At 32.6% G+C, this 25207-nt stretch overlaps 2 protein-coding genes and 1 pseudogene across 2 annotated transcripts; 2 read left to right on the top strand and 1 right to left on the bottom strand.

The window, feature by feature from the left end:
- LOC110626378 overlaps positions 1 to 25207 on the top strand; it is a 70734-nt pseudogene that overhangs the window by 34559 nt on the left and 10968 nt on the right.
- On the top strand, positions 647 to 12149 carry LOC110625561 (receptor-like protein 56). The gene is made up of 8 exons (XM_043961399.1): positions 647 to 650; positions 1203 to 1340; positions 3436 to 3573; positions 6309 to 6446; positions 8181 to 8324; positions 8406 to 8480; positions 9852 to 11892; positions 12101 to 12149. Exons 1-8 carry the CDS (start codon positions 647 to 649, stop codon positions 12147 to 12149), a joined length of 2727 nt encoding a protein of 908 aa, XP_043817334.1.
- LOC110625560 (leucine-rich repeat-containing protein 45-like) lies at positions 16886 to 17746 on the bottom strand. The gene is made up of 2 exons (XM_021771195.1): positions 17735 to 17746; positions 16886 to 17653 (listed from the first exon to the last, which is right to left on the bottom strand). The coding sequence occupies exons 1-2, from the start codon at positions 17744 to 17746 to the stop codon at positions 16886 to 16888; spliced, it is 780 nt and encodes a 259-aa protein (XP_021626887.1).

A 25207-nucleotide genomic window follows, 5' to 3' on the forward strand; every position in this document is an offset into this window, starting at 1 on the left:
AAAAATTATGAAATGGAAGGAATATATATTTTTTTTATTTATAAGTTATATATCTATTGAATATATCCGGTCTGTGAAATAAAATACATTTTAAATAAAAGTGTTAAAATAATTTTATTAAAATTTTCATTATTTATTGTAAAAATCTTCACCAAATTTATTAATGCATTAGTTAATTTGATTTTTTTTACTTCTTTGTACAATTTGATAATTTTTTTTATTTAATTTTTAAGAAAATAAGCAGTAATCTATTGTTTAAGAAAATAAGCATTTATAAATTGATTTCTTTTATACAAAATAAATGGTTTTCTCTGTTTTTATATATGATTTTACAAAATCGTATATTTCTCTTTATTATTTTTAAGATTTTATTATATATATTATGTATATACATAAATTCATATTTTGCATTAAAATAATATAATTGAAATCAAAATTTAAGATAAATAAAATATAAATCATAATTTTATTAAAATATTTTTAACTGAAATAAGTGTCTAACTATGAAATAATTAAAACTTATGCTAAAATGAAAAGTATTTTTTTTTTTTAAATCGTCCATCATCACTATTTTAAAATTTTTGATCTATATACATCAAGTTAAATTAAGAATATTAAAATCAATAAATACTTAATTATATAAATTATGGGTAAATTTTAAATGCTTATAGATGAATTGACTTTTCATTTGTAAAGTAATTAATTTTTATGAAAAATAAGTGGAATTATCAAATGTTTTTAATAGTTCTGCAAAATCATAATAACTAAAAAAATAAAAAATAAAAATAACTGAAAGATAATTATAAACATGTCAAAATAATACAATATATAAGTGTAATATTTATTATAATTGAATATATATAATTAAAAAACATAAGAATATATAAAGTAGATAATTATAATTTGCTTAATATATAAAGTATAATATTTATTATACAATTTGATATTTTTTATTTATTTTTTATGAAAATTTAAGATAATAAAAATATTATATTTAGTATACTCTCGGCTAATATATATTATATTTTTAAATTAATTAAAAATTTTAATTAAAAAGTCCTTTTATTAATAAAATAAAATTTGAGAGATAATTAAGATTACTTTTTATTTCAACATATTTATTTTTTTGCAATTTAATTATGTAAAAGTGATAAATTAATTAATTGTATTATAAAATAACATATAAGTTGTATAATATACAGGTTTTCAAAGATTAGAGGAGTTGGACCTTAGTAGGAATTGTTTCAATAATAGCATCTTATCATCATTAGCTGCTCTTCCATCACTCAACACTTTGATTCTCAGTTACAATGTCATGGAAGGTTCATTTCCTAATCAAGGTATATTTGATTATTGAAATTATTTTCTTCACACTCAAATTTAATATATCACCAAATTAATAATTATTATTAATTTCTTTTATTTAAAGTGAAACAAATTAATTATTAAAGTTCATCATAATATTACTATCGTATTTTATTTTATTTTAATTTTTTTATTAAAATCATGAGAAATTTTAAATATCATTTTAGTTCAAAGGGATACAAATTAGCCATTAAAGTTTGATTTTATTAATAAAATAATAATTTCATCTGCAATTTATTATTAATAAAATAATAATTTCATACTTTTGATCTTATTTTCAATTTTTTAAAATCATTTTTAAAATCGCAATCTAATTTTTAAGAATTTTTTTAAAAAATGTTTATGTTGTACATTATAAATACTCTATTCGTCTCACAATTTTTATTTATTTTTTTAACTATTTCAAAATTATTATTTATTTTTCTTTTTTAAATTATAATAATATATAAATTAATTATTATAGTCCTATTTTATTTTATTTTATTTCAATAAATCTCTCAAAATATTTTTTAATATTTAATAAAATTTAATGTGTTTAAAATAGATATAATTAAAAAATTAATAAAAAAATTATATTTTTTAATATATATATAAAAGTAAATTAAAAAAAAATAGAACGAAAAGAGTATATTTTTTCTCATTTACAATTTATATATTGAATATATGCGAATATGTGAAATAAAATATATTTTAAATAAGAGTGATAAAATTTTTATTATTTATTAAAAAAAAATCTTCATCAAATTAATTAATACATTAGTTAATTTGATTTTTTTACTTGTTTGTACAATTTGATAAATTTTTTATTTTTATTTAATTTTTAAGAAAATAAGCAGTAATCTATTGTTTAAGAAAGTAAACATTTATAAATTGAACTTTTATACAAAATAAATGCTTTTCTCTGTTTTTTATATATGATTTTACAAAATCATGTATTTCACTTTATTATTTTTAAGATTTTATTATAAATATTATGTATATATATAAATTCATATTTTGCTTTAAAATAATATAATTGAAATCAAATTTTAATATAAATAAAATATAAATCATAATTTTATTAAAATATTTTTAACTGAAATAAGTGTCTAGCTATGAAATAATTAAAATTTATGCTAAAATGAAAAGTATTTTTTTTATAATTAAAAAATATAATATCGAGCAACATTATTTTTTTTAAAATCGTCCATCATTACTATTCTAAAATTTTTTATCTATATACATATATAAAACAAGTTAAATTAAGAATATTAAAATTAATAAATATTAAAATTTTTTATCTATATATATATAAAGCAAGTTAAATTAAAAATATTAAAATTGATAAATACTTAATTATATAAAATACGGATAAACTTTAAATCCCTGTAGATAAATTGTCTTTTCTAAAGCAATAATTTTTTATGAAAAATAAGTGGAGTTGTCAAATGTTTTTAATAGTTCTGCAAAATCATAATAACTAAAAAAATAAAAATTAAAAATAATTGAAAGATAATTACAAACATGTCAAAATAATACAATATATAAGTGTAATACTTATTATAATTGAATATATATAATTAAAAAAACATAAGAATATATAAAGTAGATAATTATAATTTACTTAATATATAAAGTATAATATCTATTATACAATTTCATATTTTTTTATTTATTTACATAAATAAGTAATATGAAGTACTAATTATTTTATTTAAAAGTATGAAAATTTAAGATAAATTATTCAATTCATCTCATTTTACTTATGTCTTATTCCATTAAAATATATTTAATAAATGAATTATATATTATAAATATTTTAATAGAATTATTCTTACAAATTGAATGTGTAACTCATATCGAAAAATAATAAAAATATTATATTTAGTATATTCTGGGTTAATATATGTTATATTTTTAAATTAATTAAAATTTTAATTAAAAGGCCCTTTTATTAAGAAAATAAAATTTGAGAGATAATTAAGATTATTTTTTATTTCAAGATATTTATTTTTTTGCAACTTAATTATGTGAAAATGATTAATTAATTAATTGTGTTATGAAATAACATACAAGTCCTATGGTATACAGGGTTTCAAAGATTAGAGGAGTTGGACCTTAGTTGGAATATTTTCAATAATAGCATCTTATCATCATTGGCTGCTCTTCCATCACTCAACACTTTAATTCTTAGAGACAATGACATGAAAGGTTCATTTCCTAATCAAGGTATATTTGATTATTGAAATTATTTTCTTCACACTCAAATTTAATATATCACCAAATTAATGACTATTATTAGTTCCTTTTTGTTTAAAGTGAAACAAATTAGTTATTAAAGTTCATCATAATATTACTATCTCATATTTTATTTTAATTTTTTTAATTAAAATCATGAGAAATTTTAAATATCATCATAATATTACTATCTCAAATTTAATGCACAGCGTATCTAAACTTAGATATGTTTTACTACACTTAATAAATATTTAATAAATAAATTATAAATATAAATATTTAATTGATTTAATGCACCACTTTTATGGGAAGTAATTATAAAAAATTATATTTATCGTACTCTATGCATATTATGTTTTAAATATAAATATATAATTATTTAACAAAATAAAATTTTGAGACAGTTAATTACAATTAATAATAAATTTCAACAAAATATCATTATATTGACGTAATCTATTAATTAGTTTAATAGAAGAAATTTCTATAAAATTAAAAATAATCGAAAGATAATTATAAACATGTAAAAATAATACAATACATATGTATAATATTTATTATTAATTGAATATATATAATTAAGAAATATGAGAATATATAAAGTAGATATTTATAATTTGCTATGTGAAATTAAAAAATACACATAATTAAAAATGATCTAAAATTTTTAAATATGTTTTCAGTGTTTTATCATAAAAATAAAAGTAAACTAAGAATTGCATGATATATATATTTATTTTAAAATTAAAATTAAATAATAAAAAATAAATTATTATGTAAAAAATATTTTTTAAAAATACAAATTATTTTCCGAAAGCCGTAGTTTTATAATTTTTTACTTCTATAATTTTTGTTTATTTTATTTTTTCACACGTATTTAAAAAATAATTTTTTATAAATTTTCTAATTATACACTCTTATATATATTAAATTTTATTATTTTCTACACATATTAAAAAAATAATTTTTTATAAGTTTTCTAATTATATTCTCTTAAATATATTAATTTTATAAAATATTAAAAAATATTGACATAATTAAAAAGTACATATAATTAAAAATAACTTAAAATTTTATATATATATATTTTCTATCTGTTATCATAAAAATAAAAGTAATTTTGGAATTGCATGATATATATACATATATTCAGTGATTTTTTTTGTTAGATTAGAATTAGATAATAAAAAATAAATTATTATGTGAAAAATATTTTTTTTTAAAAATAAAAATTATTTTCCAGAAGCTCTAATCTGATAATTTTTCATTTATTTTATATAATTTAATATTTTTTATTTATTTACACAAATAAATAATGCGAAACCCATAATGAGAAATAATAAAAATATTATATTTATTATATTCTAGGCATAATATATATTGTATTTTTAAATTAAATAAAATTATAATTAAAGAGAAAATAAAATTTGTGAGATAACTAGGATGATTTTTTATCATTTAAATTACCGTTAATAATAAATTTACATAAAGTTTTGATATGAAATAACATTTTTGGATATAAGTTATAGTAATTTTAATGGATAAATTTTAAATTTCTTATATTTACATTTATAAATTATTTAATTTTATAAAAAATAAATGAATTTCTTAAATATTTTTATATATGATTTTACAAAATCATATAGAAACTAAAATATTTCTCTTCATTATTTTTAAGATTTATTATATACATAAATTCATATTTTGTGTTAAAATAATATAATTGAAATTAAATTTTAAGATAAATAAAATATAAATTATAATTTTATTAAAATATTTGTAACTGAAATAAGTGTTTAGTTATATTTATTATATATATTATAGATATACATAAATTTATATTTTGCAGTAAAGTAATATAATTAAAATTAAATTTTAAAATAAATAAAATATAAATTATAATTTTATTAAAATATTTTTAATTGAAATAAGTGTTTAATTACGAAATAACTAAAATTTATGTTTAAAAAGGTATTTTTCTTTTATAATTGAGAAATATAATATCAAGCAACATTAATTTTTTTTTTAACATTGTCCATCATCGCTATTTTAAAATTTTTGATATATATATAAAGAAAGTTAAATTAAAAATATTAAAATTAATAAATACTTAATTATATAAAATGCGGGCAAACTTTAAATCCTCTAGATGAATTGTCTTTTCTAAAGTAATTATTTTTTATGAAAAATAAGTGGAGTTGCCATATGTTTTTAATAGTTCTGCAAAATCATGATAACTAAAAAAATAAAAATTAAAAATAACTGAAAGATAATTATAAACATGTCAAAATAATACAATATATAAAGTATAATATTTATTATAATTGAATATATATAATTAAGAAACATAAGAATATATAAAGTATAATATTTATTATACAATTTGATATGTTTTATTTATTTTTTATAAAAATTTAAGATAAATTATTTAATTGAATGTGCAACTCATATAAAAAAAATAATAAAAATATTATATATAGTATACTTTAGGTTAATATATATTATATTTTAAAATTAATTAAAAATTTTAATTAAAAAGCCCTTTTATTAACAAAATAAAATTTAAGAGATAATTAAGATTATTTTTTTTTGTGATTTAATTTAAATCACAGTTAATAATAAATTTAAATAAAATGTTTATCACATTAATTAATTATGTGAAAATGATTAATTAATTAATTAATTAATTGTATTATGAAATAACATACAAATTATGTGGTATACAGGCTTTCAAAGATTAGAGGAGTTGGACATTAGTGGAAATAGTTTCAATAATAACATTTTATCATCATTGGCTGCTCTTCCATCACTCAATACTTTGATTCTCAGTTACAATCTCATGGAAGGTTCATTTCCTAATCAAGGTATATTTGATTATTGGAATTATTTTCTTCACACTCAAATTTAATGACTATTATTAGTTCCTTTTGTTTAAAGTGAAATAAATTAGTTATTAAAGTTCATCATAATATTATTATCTCATATTTCATTTTAAATTTTTTTATTTTTTATTAAAATTATGAGAAATTTCAAAAACCATTAGCTCTTTTAATTTAAAGCGAAACAAATTAGCCATTAAAATTTGATTTTATTAATAAAATGATAGTTTCATATGCAACGTTATTGTTTGTTACTGATTGAATCATTACTATATACTCTTGATCTTATTTTCAATTTTTTAAAATTATCCTTAAAATTTTATTTAATAAAATAAAATAAAATAACTTTATATTTAAATAAATATTTCATTTGTCACATACTTTGCTTTTTATATATATTAAAAAAATAAAAAAATTTATTAATTTTTCAATTATATGTCTCTTAAAATATTAAATTTTATTAAATACTAAAAGATATTTTAAAAAATTTTTTAAAAATAAAATAAAATAAAATAGAATTATAATAGTGAATTTATATGTTATTATAGTAAAAAATAAATAATAATTTTAAAATAATTAAAAAAGAAAAATATAAATAAAAATTATGAGGGAATGGAGTATATGTTATATTTATATTTAAAATATATATAGATATAATACGTCTAAATACAATAAATATAAATTTTTTACTCTATATATCACATTCTAATTTTTTTAGCTATCTTAAAATTATTATTTAATTTCTAATTTTTTTAGCTATCTTAAAATTATTATTTAATTTTTTATACTGTAGTAATATATAAATTGATTACTGTAATCTTATTTTATTTTATTTTATTTTTAATAAACTTTTCAAAATATTTTTTTAATATTAAATAAAATTTAATATATTTAAAATGAGTGTAATTGAAAAGTTAATAAAAAAATTATATTTTTTAATATATATAAAAAAATAAAATATAAAAAATTATAAAACAGAATGAGTATATATTTTTTTAGATTTATAATTTATATATCTATTGAATATATGCTGGTCCTTAAAATAAAATACATTTTAAATAAGAGTGTTAAAATAATTTTATTAAAATTTTCATTATTTATTATAAAAATCTTCACCAAATTAATTAATACATTAGTTAATTTGATTTTTTTTACTTGTTTGTACAATTTGATAAATTTTTTATTTTTATTTAATTATTAAGAAAATAAACAGTAATCTATTATTTATAATGCGAAGCACACTATTTGTTTATATATAAATTATGAAAATGATGATTAATTATTTAATTCACCTAAACTTACATATGTCTTGTTACACATAACAAATATTTAATGAATAAATTATAAATATGAATATTTATAACTCATATTGGAAAAAAATAAAAATATTATATTTATTATACTCTACGCATAATATATATTATATTTTTAAATTAAATAAAAATTTAATTGAAATACCATTTTATTGATAAAATAAAATTTGAGAGATAATTAAAATTATTTTTTATCATTTAAATTACAGTTAATAATAAATTTAAATAAATATCACCGAAAATAATATAAGAAATTACTATACATATAATATTTATTAGGATTGAATATATAAATAAGAAATATATATATGTATGACAATCAAAACTATTAAATTAAATTGTAATTTTGATAAAAAATTTGATTTTTTTTTTCATTACCCTTACTTAAATGCGAAATATTTTACAGGTTTTGAAAGATTGGAGAAATTAGACATTAGTAGGAATGGATTCAATAAAAGCATATTATCATCATTGGGAGCTCTTACATCACTCAACACTTTAATTTTTAGTGGCATGTTTTATTCAATGGATGGTTCATTCCCTATCCAAGGTATGTTTGATTAATCTTATATTTGTTTTCCTTACATTCATTATATTACAACATTCTATTTCATTCTACAATATTTTGCAGAATTAAAGAATTTGAAGAATTTAACATCCTTGGATATAAGTAATAACCGTTTCAACGGCATCCTATCATTTAAAGGTAAACTTTAAATCTCTTATTTTTGTATTTATAAATTCATTTCTTTTTTAAAAAGTTAAATGAATTTATCAAATGTTTTTATATATGATTTTACAAAACTATGTGTAAACTAAAATATTTCTCTATGTTATTATATATATTATGTATATACATAAATTCATACTTTGCATTAAAATAATATAATTAAAATCAAATTTTAAGATAAATAAAATGTAAATCATAATTTTATTAAAATATTTTTGAATAAAATAAGTGTTTAGCTACAAAATAACTAAAGTTTATACTTAAAAAGAAAAGTATTTTTTATATATATATATGATTGAGAAATATAATCTTTAGTAACATTTTTTTTAATCTTGTTCATCATCATTATTAATTTATACGTTAAGATTTCAAATTAATATAAATATATAAAACAGATTAAATTAAAATAATTAAAATCGATGAATATTTATTATTTGTTATGTGAATTAAAAAAATACACATAATTAAAAATTACATAAAATTTTAAATATATTTTTAAAGTTTTTTCTTACTATCATTCGGTACTTTTACATCACTTAAGACTTTTATTCTTGGCTGCAATAGTATGAAAGATTTTTAATGAATGAAACTATATGTATGAATGTATATATATGACAATCAAAACTATTAGATTAAATAATAATTTTGATAAAAAATTTGACTTTTTTTTTCATTATCTTTATTTAAATGCAGAATATTTTATAAGTTTTGAAAGATTGGTAAAGTTAGATATAAGTGGAAATAGATTCAATAAAAGCATATTATTATCATTAGAAGCTCCTTAGTACCATGTTAAATTCAATGGAAGGTTCATTTGGTTTGATTAATCTTGAATTTACTTTCCTTACCTTCATTTTATCACAATTTATAATTAAAAATTATAATTAAATATTATTCTTTTACTAATATTACTTATAAAACTCGAGATTTATTAGAATAATTATATTTAAAATAAATTAATTAAATAATTTTAATGAATTAAAATTATAATATAATTATGATTATATACTATTTAGTGCTATTATTTTGTACTTTTTTTTAAAAATTAAGATAGTTGTAGAGTTTTATGATCACATTATAAATTTTTTAAAATCAAATTTTATGTATATGGTTTAAAAAATGAGCTTCGTTAATATATATATATAGAGCACTCATAAATAGATATATAAAAAAAGTACTTATTTATATTCAGTTAGGTCAGCTAATAATAGCATAATTAAATATAATATAATAACATTTTGAATGATATCATACACAAAATAATAGTTAAATACATTTTGGACACTAATTAAATTCTAAATTTTTCTTAAAATTTTTTTTCATTTGATTAATATTTTTCTATCTTAGGATTATGCGGACTGAAAAGTTTGGTCGAGTTGCATCTCCAAGGAAATCATTTTTCTGGCCCTCTTCCAGAATGTATTGGCAACTTGACCAACCTCCAATTTCTTGATCTGTCATTCAATCAGTTGAGTGGAAACATTCAATCTATTGTTTCTGAACTCACATCCCTCAAGTATTTGCTTCTTCATGGCAATGAGTTTGAAGGCTCATTCTCATTTAGCGCTTTGGCCAACCACTCAAAACTTGAAGCATTTATACTCTCTCCTGGAAATAGCAGGCTAGAAGTGGAAACAGAAAATCCAACATGGTTTCCTGCATTTCAACTCAAGTACATTCAATTATCAAATTGCAGCTTAAACGTGAGAACTAGAGCTATTCCTAGCTTTCTTCATTACCAGTATGACATACGCTTTATTGATCTTTCTCATAATACGTTGGTTGGAACGTTCCCCACTTGGATCTTACAAAATAATTCCAAGTTAGTAGTTATGAATTTGAGAAACAACTCATTCACAGGAACATTTCAGCTGCCCAATTTCAAGCATGATCTCGTTGAGTTAGATATTTCGAGCAATAATCTCACTGGTATGCTGCCGAAGGAGTTTGGAGAGGTCCTCCCAAGACTGGAATATATAAACATGTCGAGGAATAATTTCGGTGGTAATGTTCCTTCTTCAATCAGTGAGACGACATCACTATCTATTTTGGATTTATCCCATAATAATTTCTCGGGAGAATTGCCAAGAAGTCTGTTCGCAAATTGTACCATGAATTGTGCACTGATTCTATCAAACAACAATTTTCAAGGGAACGTTTTTCCTCAGGGTATGAACTTGAGAAGCATGACGGTGTTGGATATGAAAAACAACAACTTCAGTGCGATGGTAGGTGCAGACTTGTTGAATAGCCGCAGCCTATCAAGCCTCAAATTTTTTGACATATCCAATAACAAGGTATCCGGTCCAATTCCCAGACTTCTATGTAATCTGACCGATCTTGTCTTTTTAGATCTCTCAAAAAATAGGTTGTATGGGTCTATGCCTTCCTGCTTCAATTCTTCATCATTGCTCTTTCTGTTTTTACAAAAGAACAATCTAAGTGGACCCATACCCCATGAGCTTCTTAGAAGTCCTAATTTAGTGGCACTTGATCTGAGGGATAACAATTTTTCTGGAAATATTCCATCTTGGATAGGTCAGTTCTGTGAATTGCAAGTGCTTTCATTGGGAGGGAATGCATTACACGGCCGTATTCCTAATCAGTTGTGTGAATTAAGAAATGCGAATATAATGGATCTTTCACGCAACTTACTTTTTGGTTCCGTACCTGCATGCTTTAGTAACATTTCTTTTGGCAATAACATACCATTTGGGATGATGGAAGTATTTGATATTCCATATTTTGTGGGTTTCCTTTTGAGTAATCCCGATGAAATCGCTTATCTCAATTTGCCATGGGTAGATTGGTATTCTTCAGAAATTGTGGAAGTGGAATTTGCAACGAAATATAGATACAACTCCTACAAGGGTGATATTATCAACTCAATGGCAGGAATAGATCTATCATGCAATGAGTTAAGTGGCAGCATTCCTCAAGAAATTGGAGACCTGCATGAAATTCGATCATTGAATTTGTCTCACAATCATATAATAGGATCTATACCAGTCAGTTTTTCAAATCTAAGGAGTTTAGAGAGCTTAGATCTTGGCAACAATAATTTGAGTGGTGAAATCCCGAGTGAACTAGTTGCGCTGACCTTTTTGGAAACTTTCAATGTTTCATACAACAATTTGTCAGGTAGAGTTCCTAATGGAGCCCAATTTGGAACTTTCGATGAAAACAATTACAGAGGTAATCCTGGTCTCTGTGGAGAACGCATTCATAAGAGCTGCAAAAGTGATGAAGCTCCACAAACACCGCCACCATCTGCTGATGTAGAAGAGGAAGATGAAGGGAGTATTGATATGGTGTGGTTCTATTGGAGTTTTAGTGGAGCCTATGTCACAATCCTATTGGTGTTGGCAGTAATCCTCCGCATCAACAGGTATTGGCGCATGTTGTGGTTTTATTATGTTGATGTTTGTATTTATTCAATTTCCATTTGGGTTTGTCGGAACTGATTTCAAGCAATAGTCTGACGGAAAGACACATTGTAATACAATATATATATATATATATATATATATATATAGATATATATATATATATATTTGGTTTTAATGTTGATGTTGCCCTTATTTTGATTGTGGTAGAATTCTGGTTTCTAAGGATGTTGGTCTAGTGGAAATGGAAGAACCTTAGGGCAATATGGATACTGGTTTCTAGTGTTTAGGAAGGAAAAGAACTCTAGATTGATGCAATTTTAAAGGACTGGTTCTTGGGTTTACTTTGCTGCAAGAATGCTAGGGCCATGAGGTGCTTTCATGGCTTCTGAATCACGGAGTGATGAGCAAATAAAAAGGTTCTGTACCAGATATGTTATTTCAAGCCGAATATCTTATCTTTTAGCTGTATTTTTTTTTTATATTTAACTATTGTTCTAATTTTTGAAAATCTTTATTGTCGTTTGGATAGTGTTGTTAGTACTTTGTGTTTCTTGGAGTTTGCTGCTTGATTTTCTAACATGTACTCTAAATGTTTCCTCTTAATTTATGCAACTTGAAAAACTTGGAATTGCTGTTTCAATGTATTTGATAGCAATCTAATTTTGTTATTTTATTTTTTAAAAATTATTTTAGATGTAATAATTTTTTAATTTCTCTAAAATTAAAATTAGTCATATTTATGAAAAAATTAAATTAATATGTATAATTTGTGTAAAATTTTAAAAAGTCATATTTTAAAAAAAATTAAAATAATGTGTAAAATATATTTTATTTTTTAATTTTTATAAAATTAAATTAGTCGCATTTCTGAAAATAATTAAAATAATATGTAAAATATTTTATTATTTTATTTTATTTTTTAATTTCTAAAAAAATTAAAATTAAAATTTTTATTTTAAAATTAAACTTTTTCTAAAATTTAGAAGATTTAAAAGTGTATAATTTATAAAATTAATTAAATATTTTTTACTTCATTATTATTATTTGAAATTTAATATTTAAATTTAATTATTTTATTTTCATTTAATTTTTTATGATACTTTATGATTTATATTTTTTAATTATGCTTTTATTATATTAATAAATTTATCGTTGAAACTTTGATGATCTTTAATTGTATTTCATAATTAATATATCATTAACTAATATATTGATTTTAATGGTTGATAGAGTGCGAAAATGATAGATGATTTAAATAGTTAATCATTAGTTAACCAATAAAGTAATATATGGTTTGAATTGAATTTAATTATAAAATTATATATATTATAATGAATGAAAATGGTTTGGATTCAAATTTGATAATAAGCAATTAACTCTGATGACCGCTGGATTTTTTTGCCCAGTCTAAGGCCAGGCCCATTAGGACAGCCCATAATCTGAAGGCTTCTAAGTCTCCTCCAAGAGCCAGGTCCAGCCCACTCAGCTCAAAGACCGGGCTCCAGTCAGATTCTTCAATCAGGCCGGCCCAGCTCTTCCGGCCCAATGAATTGATCCCCTTTGGGCCTAGTATTAACCTTATCTTTCGGCCCAACTAGGAATCAGGAAGGAGTTCAGCCCATTCGCCTTGTGGGACCATCCGCATGCGTGTCCGGGGAGAATCAAGGGCCGTTACGCATGGGGCAGCAATCTGATTTCCTCGTACGTCCATATCAACGTGACAGGGACAGGTGGCCCAATGACATACATTATGTTACACGTCACTAGCGGACAAAAGAAAACATATAAAAGGAGAAATACTCTCCTCTAGGTCTAAGCTTTTTTCAGTCTTACAGAACCCATTGTAAAACCCTATTTTCGGGATCTCAGATCATCAAGTGGTGCCATCTGTGGGGACGAAGGAGATCTTTTCATCAGACACTCTCGGGGCCCGCGCGGGCATGGTTTAATAAACTTGAGGCCGGAAGTATCAGCAGCTTTGGAGATCTGGCCATTCGCTTCATCAGTCGATTTATCGTCGGGGTGCCCGCAGATAGAAAGATGAGCTACCTGGAGATGATCAGGCAGAGGAGAGACGAATCACTCAGGGAGTACGTCGCCCGTTTCAATACGGAGGCCCTACAGATTCCCAAGCTCGATGAGGGAAGGGCAGTGGAAGCCATGCAGAAGGGGATGACCTCTGCCGAGTTCTTTGGCTCATTGAGCAGGAAGCCTCCGACCTCACTGGCCGAGCTGATGAAGCGGGCTGAAAAATACATAAGGCAGGATGATGCCTTGGTGACAAGCAGGTTCGCCGGGGGAGCGACAGATAAGGGGAAAGCACTAGAGGAAGGAAGGCCGGAGAGACACGAGAAAAAGCATGACAAGAGGCCTGAGCCTTACAGGCAACCCTGGGAGCGAAGGGACCAAAGACCTCTCCCTTCTCGGGTCTCAAAACAGAGGCCACTCCCTTCGTGGGTTCCAGAAAAGCCGACCCCTCTTAATGCCTCTAAAGCCGAAGTGCTCATGGCCATCCAGGATAAGGAGTTCCTCCAATGGCCCAGACAGATGAAAACGGAAGCAAACCAGCGAGATCCTGATAAATATTGTCAGTACCATCGCACGCACGGCCACGATACCAATAACTGCTTCCAGTTGATTGTTGAGATCAAGAGGCTGATAAAGAGGGGACACCTCAAGAACTTTATAAAGAAACCGGAAGGACAAAGGCCTTAGCCGAACCCAGCAGCGCAGACACTCAGGAGAATGGGAGTAGGGCCAGTGAATGATGGGTCCAGTGGAACCATCAACATGATCGTTGGAGGAACAAAAGGTTGAATAAGCTGGTGAAGCAGAAGAGGTACTTTCCTTAGAATATTTGTGAAAAGAAATTCTTGTACTATGAAAACATGAATAAATGAAATAACACCATCTTATAATAATGCAATGATTATCTCTATTATTGTGAGTATTAACTCTCTCAGGAAAAGAAAAGAACAGATGTCAGAAGACCTCCTTGAGACATAGAGACCTCTTGGAGGTAGAAGACCAGGATCCCGTAAGATCTCCTGGAGCAAAAACGGCCGGCGGGATCACCAAGATCTCCCTGGAGCAAAAACGGCCAGGATCCCGTAAGATCTCCTGGAGCAAAAACGGCCGGCGGGATCACCAAGATCTCCCCGGAGCAAAAACGGCCAGGATCCCGTAAGATCTCCTGGAGCAAAAACGGCCGGCGGGATCCCCAAGATCTCCCCGGAGCAAAAACGGCCAGGATCCCGTAAGATCTGCTGGAGCAAAAACGGCCGGCGGGATCCCCAAGATCTCTCCGGAGGAAAAACGGCCAGGATCCTGTAAGATCTCCTGGAGCAAAAACGGCCAGGATCCCGTGAGATCTCCTGGAGCAAAAACGGCCGGCGAGATCTCCAAGATCGGAACAAAAAACGGCCAGGATCCCGTAAGATCTCCTGGAGCAAAAATACAGCCCGTATAAGGCTCAACAAGAAAGCAAGAAATTAAGTATTGACGTCACAATGAGGAGGACAAAATTCTGAACTCCTGAGCCCGTCACACAGATAGTGCAAAAGCCTAAGCAAAGAACAAAAATCTGAGCTCCTTAATCCGCTGAATGAACGGACTCATGACAAAAGCAAGAGACCTTGCCCACAGCTCGGATTAACTCACAGTGAACAAACACTTGGCAAAAATGACCTTGGGAGGGGAAAACGACAAAAAAAAAAAAAAAAAAGCTGAACTCCCCATCCCAGTGGAGCATACAGCCCAGACCGCACCTACTGGCAATGGGTCACTTCAAGAGGGACCAGATGTCCGAGCTCATAAACCGAAAGAGAGGTAAATTGGTCTAAAATGGAGCCGCACAGTTACAAATAAAGTCTAGGGATTTACCCCCTCACCACTCATGTAATAAATGCTGAGGAGGTAAAGGGGCAATCTGAGGAGAAATCCAATAGGCGTGAGCAGATGACCCCAGCTTCAGTTCTTGTCAGAACAGAACTAAAAACAAGGAGGCCAATCCTGCTCACCATTTTAAAAGGTACGTGATACATCTTGCTTTGGTTATAAAGGGCTACACGCCCAAGCTCGTATATGTGAAATAATGGAAAGAAAAGTTGAAGACATTAAGTCAGTTGTTCAAAACCGAGCTCATAGTAAAAACCTAAAGAGGTCGAAATCTATAAAAGTACAGCCTGAAGATCTTGGCCTTAAGGCAAATCCAGCTCGGAGAAAATTTATAGATAAGAATGCCCTTGTGAAATTAGAAAAGATTATAAGTCAGAGACTAAGTCTCTTGCTAAGTCTTCAGCCCTGATTGACTGAGGGGCAAGGAATGAAAGGCGATGTAGTCAATTCCTTACCAAGTTTATTAGGCACAGTTTATGTGTCTCATTCTCAAATCTTTAAAATTAAACAAGTCAGACTATCTAAACAGAATAAGTAGCCCGATAAGGAGGGAAGAACAAGCAGAGGTAGGAACAGCTCAAGTACGAATAAAGCTAGAGAAATAAATAACAATCAAAATAACTCAAAATACCAACACAATTTGAAAATTAAATTTCATTAAAAAGAAAAAGTAATTACAACCTACTTTACAGCCTATTCTACTGAGGGAAAAACAGTCCTTAAAGGACTTACATGCCTAGGGGCATTATCATCTACATTACCCTCTGTACTATCTACACTTACATTATTTACATTACTATCTATGGGAGGCCCAACATCCTCCTGTCCAGACCCCCCAGTGCCCACGAAAGGCACGATCTCCTGCCCTTGAGGCCCAGCATCGTCATTCCCCAGCTCGGGTTCTGCCTCAGAAGGCCCAGCTGCAGTGCGAGAAGCTCTTTTGGGCAGAGGTCTGTCATTCTCCCCGTAAAGCACCGCCTCGCCATCAGAGTCTTCCTCTGCAGCTTGAAGTTCAGCCAACGGGGTGGAGGGAGCGTAACTGGCTGTCCTTAGGCCCCGGTTGTATCCAGAGACGAACATGCGAAAGCCCTTGTTTCATATGGCTGTCTTCATCTCATCAGAGCCTTGGAACTCCACAAGTCGCTTCTCACAGGCCTCAGCTATCTTGGCTTTAAATTCAGAAGAACTTTTATAATCCTGGAGGCGAGCTTCACAGGCCTGCTTGATCTCTTTTTTCAGCTCGGGAGACTCTTTGTACTCCACCAGGCGCCTCTCACACTCCAGCTGGACTTTGTCTTCAGCTAATCTGGCATCCTCGAGCAAGGCCGAGCATTTATGCTCCAAAGTCCTGACCTCATGGCAGAGCTTTTGATTATGAAGTTTAAACTCCTCTGCCGCTGAAGCCAGGTCTCTGATACGATTTGAACTCTTACTCAACTCCTGCTCGAGAACCTCGACCCGAGCTAGTGCCCCCTCCTTCTGGACCTCCACCTTGTTAAGAAGAGCCTGGACTCCTTCAAAATCAGCCTTCAAGGCCTCATACTGACGCTGGGCCTCATCCCTCTGAATCATAGCCTCGTCCCTTTCACGAAGGGCATCTACCGTGGAGGACAGCTGCTTCAGGACTTCTTCACAGCGGACTTCAGCAGCAGTTGCCCTATCGTCAGACTCTTTAAGAACCCTCCGAGCGTGAGACAACTCCGCCTCTAGAGACCTAGCATGCTCTCGAGCTGCCGCGAGGTTGCTATTGGCATCACTGGTCGCAGACAGGTTCTCCTCCAGACGCGCCTCCTCGATCCGGCGATCAACAGATTCTCGGAGAAAGAGGTCACGAGCGTCCACCTCCATGAAAAGGCCCATCACCTAGTACAAAAAGAGAAAGCTGTCAGAACAAAGAAACAAAGAAAATTGGAATACGAGCAGAAATTGAAACGAACAACTTACCATCAGGAGCATCTCCCTAATCCTATCTCCAAGCTCCCCTCGAGGTAGAGACCGGAAGGCTGCTTGCTCTCATGTGAAGCCAGCCAAATGGCCGGTCAAAGCAAGCAGACGAGAGTCCGAAGCATCCGTGATTCCCCCGAACATTCGCTCCCGCAAGATCTTTGCTACAACGCTCGCCGAAGTCTGATGAGTGATGTCCTCAGCGTTCAAAATGTCGTTGTCAGGAGCAGACAACAGCGGTACAAAAGGAACATCTTTCTTCTTTTCAAGAGGGGGGAGAGCTGGAGCTAATCCCTTGGAAGCTTCTTTTTTATTTCCAATAGGAGGGAGAGTTGGAGCTGATCCCTTGGAGGCCCTGGATTTCTTCCGAGCAGGAGCTGGGGCAGACGTTTTGGGGATGGTAGGACGCTTATCCCCAGACTTTTCTATGACTCCTCCGTCATTAGCAGGACTAGATCCAACATCCCCGGTAGGAGCCTCCTGGACATCTTCGTCTACGAGAATAACCTCCCTACTATTCCCTGGAGCTTCCTCTTCAGTAATGGGGGCCTCGAGCCCCACCTTGGGGACCTCCTCCTTAGCAACAGCGGGAACTTCAAGCCCCACATCAGAAGCATCCACAGGAGGAAGGGCGGGATCCGTCCTCGCCAGCCCGGCGTCCTCAGCCACTTCAGAAATAATTCTTGGAGTCTTTTCCGCCCTCTCAGTAGAAGAGCGTCGATGTAATACCCGGCTAGAGTACGGCATCGGAATTCCCATTGTCCGGTGGAATTCGGATGTCGGAATGCCCAGAAGGGGTGTCGGGTTATGTTTTAATGTTTTAAGTATGTTTTTAAAGAGTTTTAATGTTTTAAAGTGTATAAAGGAAGAGTTTTTGAATGAAAAGCAACAAGGGAGAAATGCAAAGGTTCGGCCGCCGAAGGGCACTTTCGGCCGCCGAACATTGCATGGTTTCGGCTTCACGTTCGGCTGCCGAAGGTGGTTTGGCCAGCCACCTATAAAAGGGCCATTGGTCGGTGAGAGGAGGATATTTCTCTTTCACCAGCAGCCAGAGGTGAGCCAAGACCCCCTCATGTTGACTTTGATGTTTTCCATGATTTTTCACCAAATCTTCCAAAGTTTTAAGAGTTTTGGGATGTTTTGAAGGTTTTGAGCAAAATAATCAAGTTTGGAAGCTTGGAGCTTTGGGAGAGATTTTCTTCATAACTCCACGTTAGGATCCTTCAACCTTGAGTTCTTCAAAAGGTAAGTGAAGATCCTAAGCTTCTAGTATGCTTTTTGAAGGTTTTAAGAAGTTTGTATGGGTAGTATGCATGATTAGGTTTAAGGGAGGTTTTGGTGATCTTGGCATGTTCATGTATGCTTAAGTGTTATTTGTGATGTTTGTTGAGGTTATAGGTTAGTTTTGGACCTCTTTTATGCATGATATATGGTATGTGCTAGTTGGGAGTAGTTGTTTTGCATGTTGGGTAAGTTTTGGGGGAAGTTTGCATGAAGCAGAGCAAGTCTCTGCCCTTTTGGCAAAGCCAGGTTCGGCCGCCGAAGGAAGGTTCGGCCGCTGAACCCCTTGTGGAGGCAGTTTCGGCTGCCAAAGCTTGCTTCCGAAAGTTTGGACTTTTGTCTCTGGAGGCAAGGTTCGGCCGCCGAAAGTGCCGCCGAAGGTTGAGTTTCGTCTCTGGACGAGACATTCGGCTGCCAAAGGTGCCCCCGAAGATTAGTAAGAGGACTTTCGGCCGCCGAAGGTAGAGGATTCGGCTGCCAAAAGTATGTGAGTTTCGTCTCTGGACGGGACTTTCGGCCGCCGAACCTGCCGCCGAAAGTGCCCTGTCCAGCCTTCTTTTGCATGCTATATGTGTTTGTTTTAGGATCTTTTAGAGGGCTTTTGGGGGAGTTTATAGAGATGTTCTAGAGTTGGTTTGGTCCCTCATATGTGTCCATCTGTGTAGGAACAGATCAGAGGAACCAGAGTGGTCAGCAGTGAGCACTGCTACAGAACCTGCAGAGTTTATACAAAGTCAGCCAGAGGTGAGTGGAACTAAACTAAATCTTTTAAATTGAGAAATTAAATGTTTTATCATGTTTCATGCATCATGAATATGTATAGGTTGTTGCACTAGACCCACGAAGATGTTGCATTGCATTTATATTTGTTGATGTGGGTAAATGCTGAGTGATCCAAGCTAGGTCCAGACAGGAAGACCAGGACCCCATTCTACGGCCTGGCAAATGACAGGAAGCCCAGGTGCCTGCCGTGCCCTGGCAATGGTAAGTTAACAGGTGTTATATACACATATATATATATGACAGGAAGACCAGGACCCCAGTCTACGGCCTGGCACGGAATACTGTGACTAGTTGGTGACAGGTTTACCCTTAATGTGGACTATTTGAGTTATGACGCATTTCATGAGATCATGGTTTTATCACCTGTTTTATAGTTCTGCTCACTGGACTAGTATAGCTCATCCCTCTCCCTTAATCCCAGTTTTGCAGGTTCAGAGTCCAGAAAAGGGTGTCAGCAGGGTACAGAGAAAAAGAAGAGTTATGTAATAGTTTAGCTGGACATGTAAATACAAAGAGATAGCTTATGATGTATAGTGAATAGAATTGTGCTTGACTATTATGGAGAGTTGTAGTCCTTTGAGTACATGATCTTTTTATGATGTAAATGATTTTATTGTATATGTATGGAAAAACCAGGCTTAACATTATATGAGATGACCCACCTAGAGCATTGATGAGAGCTCTAGCAAGGGTTTTACAATATAGAAATAGTGCATGCACAGGTTAAGCCTTGGTAGAAGAAAAGTTTTAATTTTTACAGGAAATGTATGATCATGTACAGGATTTCACAGGTACACAGAGTTCACATCAGGCTTACTACGGGTCTAGGCGGCCTTAAGCCGATCTGGATCCTAGTGCCGGTAGCAGTTCAGTTTCCGGGCTGTTACAGAGTGGTATCAGAGCAGTTAGGTTCACATGGTCGGACCTATATAGATAGAGATTGGCTCATAGAGTTTTGAGTAGGTCAAGCACAATAGGGAAAACATGTCCATTAGGATAGGATGTCAGTCCTGTCTTTGTAATGATGTGAAATGCCATGATTTATGCATGTTCATTGTTTTATTATGTGATGTATGCTGGTATGTTGCTGATATGTTATGTTATGTGTTGTGTTTCAGAGAGTTATAATGAGAGGAACTCATCGATCCACAAGATTGACTGGAGTCCCACCAGAAAGAGAAGGTACAGCTGCTCGTCCTCCTGCAATGCCAAGGGAAAGGGCACACAGGTCAAGCAGGGAGGGAACGTCAAGAGACCCTAGAAGGTCTTCTGACGAGAGCAGAATGGGAGTGAATAGAGGAGGAAGAATGGAGGAAGTAAGAGAGGCTATGGAGGTGGACCCGAGAGGAGATGAAAGCATGAGTGTGGGAGGGACGGAGGAAGGTATGGGGGAATCCCAGGGAGGAGCACAAGGCTACGGGTATCCGATGGAGGGTGCGTCGGATTATTCCAGCTATGCCCCATATCCACCATATATGCCCTACATGCCTTATCCTACTTTTTATCCACCCTATCATATGTATCCACCCTCACCTTTCTATCAAAGTCCAGCACACCCTGAACCTCAAGAAACAGCACCTCCACCACCACCCCCTGAACCAGTAGCTCCTGCTATGGAAGTACAGCAACCCAGTTCTTCAGGGGGGAGTAAGGTAAAGATGACAGAGTACTTGAAGCTGGATGCTCCTAAGTTTAATACGGGAGATGATCCATTTGAGTATCTCAGTGCGGTCAGAATGATCACAAGTGAGCTGGGAGCAGATGATTGTAGAGCCATTGAGATGGCAGGGTTTACCCTAAAGTGTAAGAAGGCCAGGGCATGGTTTAAGAGTTATGTAGAGCCCAGGATAGACAGTATGTCTTGGGAAGTGTTTGCTAATGAGTTCGCCGGTTGGGCGTTTCCTGACAGTTCCAGGGAAATGAAAGTGGTTGAGTTTGAGCAGCTCAGGCAAACAGACGAGATGAGCGTGGATGAGTATACGGACAAATTCCTAGATCTGTTGAGATATGTGGGTCAGGCATATGATACTGACCAGAAGAAGGCGAGGAGATATGCCACAAGGCTTCACCCCAGGTATTTCTCCTTGATTCTTCCAGCTGAGAAGGAGAGTTTTCACTCGATAGTGGATGCAGCCAGGAAAATGGAGGCGAGTGCCATTATTCAAGGAATAGTTAAACAGCCCAAGGCACAGTCTTCAGGTTCTAAGATGGAAACTTCTTCTCAGAGTACCGCAGCCACAGGCAAGAAAAGATGGGATAAACCAAGAGGGAAAAGGGGCAAGTTCTGGAGCAGGGTTAAATCAGGTCTGGGAATGGGGAGTAGTTCAAGTTCAGATGCAAGTAGTGCAATGTGCAAGAGATGTGAGAAAATGCATAAAGGAGCTTGTTTGTTGGGATCTACAGCTTGCTATAAGTGTGGGAAAGAAGGGCATTATGCACGAGAATGTCCTCAGGCGACTGGGGTTGCCCCTAGCAGATGACATCTGGCAGTGTAGCACAGCCAGCGGCTCCGACCGTACCCCAGAGTAGTGGCAGAGGAAGAGGAAGAGGGTCAGCCTCTTCATCAGGGATGGGTTCCCGAGGTGCAGGTCCGTCAGCCCCAGCACAGATTTTCACCATGACTCAACAGGAGGCAGACGCTTCGAACACAGTGGTGTCAGGTAATCTCATCATTGGGTGTTCAGAGGTGTATGCTTTGATGGACCCCGGTGCTTCTCACTCTTTTATTTCTTTGAGGGCCGCAGAGAGATTGGGTTTGATAGTCTCTGAGTTAGAGTGTCCTCTTTGGGTTAGTGGACCCAGATGTGACCCATCATTGGCAGAGTCAGTCTGTCGGTTCAGTCCAGTCTGTATAGAGAGTAGATACCTTCCAGCTGACCTGGTGGTTCTAGAGTTGACAGATTTTGATGTCATTCTAGGGATGGATTGGTTATCTACGTATGATGCTACCTTGAACTGCAGAGACAAGGTAGTTAGTTTCAGAGACCAGGATGGGTTTGAGTGTGTCTTCAGAGGCGATAGGAGGGGGACACCTAAAGGGATGATATCGGCCCTTCAGGCTCGTGGGTTGTTGAGGAGAGGTTGTCAGGGGTTCCTAGCTCATGTGAGAGAGCTAGACAGACAGATTAGGGAACCATCCTCAGTACCAGTTGTTAGAGAGTTCCCAGACGTGTTTCCTGAAGATCTTCCAGGGCTACCACCTGATAGGGAAATAGAGTTCGAGATTGAGTTGATGCCTGGTACCAGACCGATCTCTATTCCTCCCTACAGGATGGCACCAGCAGAGCTAAAAGAGCTAAAAGAACAGTTACAGGAGTTGGTAGACAAGGGTTTCATCCGCCCGAGTACCTCACCCTGGGGTGCTCCAGTACTGTTTGTCAAGAAGAAGGATGGATCTATTAGACTTTGTATCGACTACAGACAGTTGAACAAAGTTACTACCAAGAATAAGTATCCTTTACCCAGGATTGATGATCTATTCGACCAGCTGGCAGGAGCAGGTTGTTTTTCTAAGATAGATCTGAGGTCCGGGTACCATCAGTTAAAGATCAGGGAAGAGGATGTACCGAAGACTGCTTTCAGGACTAGATATGGGCACTATGAGTTCCTGGTAATGCCGTTCGGGTTTACTAACGCCCCTGCAGCATTTATGGATCTCATGAACAGGGTTTTCAGGGAGTACCTGGATCACTTTGTGATTATTTTCATAGATGATATTCTAGTGTACTCCAAGAATGCAGAGGAACATGCCCAACATCTGAGAATAGTCCTGCAGACGTTGAGAGAGCATGGCTTGTATGCCAAGTTCTCTAAGTGCGAGTTCTGGCTAAGGAGCATTTCCTTTTTGGGACATGTAGTATCAGATGAAGGTATAGCAGTGGATCCCAAGAAGGTAGAGGCAGTAGCTAACTGGCCTACACCCACTACAGTGACAGAGATCAAGAGTTTTCTAGGTTTGGCAGGCTACTATCGGAGGTTCATACAGGACTTCTCAAAGATAGCTGCTCCTATGACCAGACTGACCAGAAAGAATCAGAAGTTTGTATGGTCAGAAGAATGTGATAATAGTTTTGAAAAGTTGAAGAGACGGTTGACTTCAGCACCGGTATTAGCTCTGCCAGTCAGTGATGAAAATTTCACAGTGTTCTGTGATGCATCCCGAGTGGGATTGGGTTGTGTGTTGATGCAGAAAGACAGAGTGATAGCTTATGCTTCTAGACAGCTGAAGAAGCACGAGCTGAACTACCCGACACACGATCTGGAGATGGCAGCTGTTGTTTTTGCACTTAAGATGTGGAGGCATTACCTCTATGGGGTGAAATGTGAGATCTTTACGGATCATAAAAGCCTGCAACACATCTTGAGTCAGAAGGAGTTAAACTTGAGGCAGAGACGATGGGTGGAGTTGCTCAGTGATTATGATTGCAAAATACAGTATCATCCGGGAAAGGCTAATGTTGTAGCTGATGCCTTAAGCCAGAAATCACTTGGCAGTCTGTCTCACATCAGAGCAGAGAGAAGGCCGGGGGTGAAGGAGTCCTACAAGCTAATGGATGAAGGGCTACAGTTAGAGTTATCTGGTACAGGTGCTTTAATTGCACAGATGAGAGTTACTCCTGTGTTTCTAGAGCAAGTGGCTCTGAAACAGCACGAGGATCCTGAGTTGGTAAAAATTGCCAGGACTGTTCAGTCAGGCAACAATACAGAGTTCAGATTTGACAGTGAGGGGATTCTTCGGCACGGGAAAAGGTTATGTGTACCAGATGACAGCGGGCTAAAGGAAGACATTATGAGGGAAGCTCATAATGCGAGGTATAGTGTTCACCCTGGAGCCACCGAGATGTATCAAGATCTGAGGAGAGTGTATTGGTGGCCAGCGATGAAGAGAGAAGTGGCACAGTTTGTGTCAGCCTGCGAAACATGTCAAAGGGTGAAGCTAGAGCACCAGAAGCCGGCTGGAATGCTTAACCCACTGCCGATTCCAGAGTGGAAATGGGAGAACATAGCCATGGATTTTGTAGTGGGGTTACCGGCGACGTCTAACAGACTAGACTCCATCTGGGTGATTGTGGATAGACTTACTAAATCTGCTCACTTCATTCCAGTCAAGAGTAGCTACTCTGTGGACAAGTTAGCGCAGGTATATGTGGAAGAGATAGTGAGGTTGCATGGAGTTCCAGTGTCGATAGTTTCAGATAGAGGACCTCAGTTCACCTCCAGGTTTTGGCGGAGTCTGCAAGCTGAAATGGGCATAAGATTAGATTTCAGTACTGCTTTCCATCCACAGACGGACGGTCAGTCAGAGAGGACCATCCAAACCATAGAAGATATGTTGAGAATGTGTGTGTTAGACTTTGGCGGTTCTTGGAGGCAGCATCTACCTCTGGTGGAGTTTGCCTACAATAACAG

This window comes from Manihot esculenta, chromosome 11 (genome assembly GCF_001659605.2).
Source record: "Manihot esculenta cultivar AM560-2 chromosome 11, M.esculenta_v8, whole genome shotgun sequence".
Lineage (NCBI taxonomy): Eukaryota > Viridiplantae > Streptophyta > Magnoliopsida > Malpighiales > Euphorbiaceae > Manihot > Manihot esculenta.

What these genes read in the sequence shown, in the direction of transcription:
- LOC110625561 (XM_043961399.1), top strand. An exon ending in TGGTTCATTCCCTATCCAAG is followed by an intron (nt 8,325 to 8,405) that starts GTATGTTTGATT and finishes AATATTTTGCAG; the next exon opens with AATTAAAGAATTTGAAGAAT. An exon ending in GTAATCCTCCGCATCAACAG is followed by an intron (nt 11,893 to 12,100) that starts GTATTGGCGCAT and finishes TGATTGTGGTAG; the next exon opens with AATTCTGGTTTCTAAGGATG.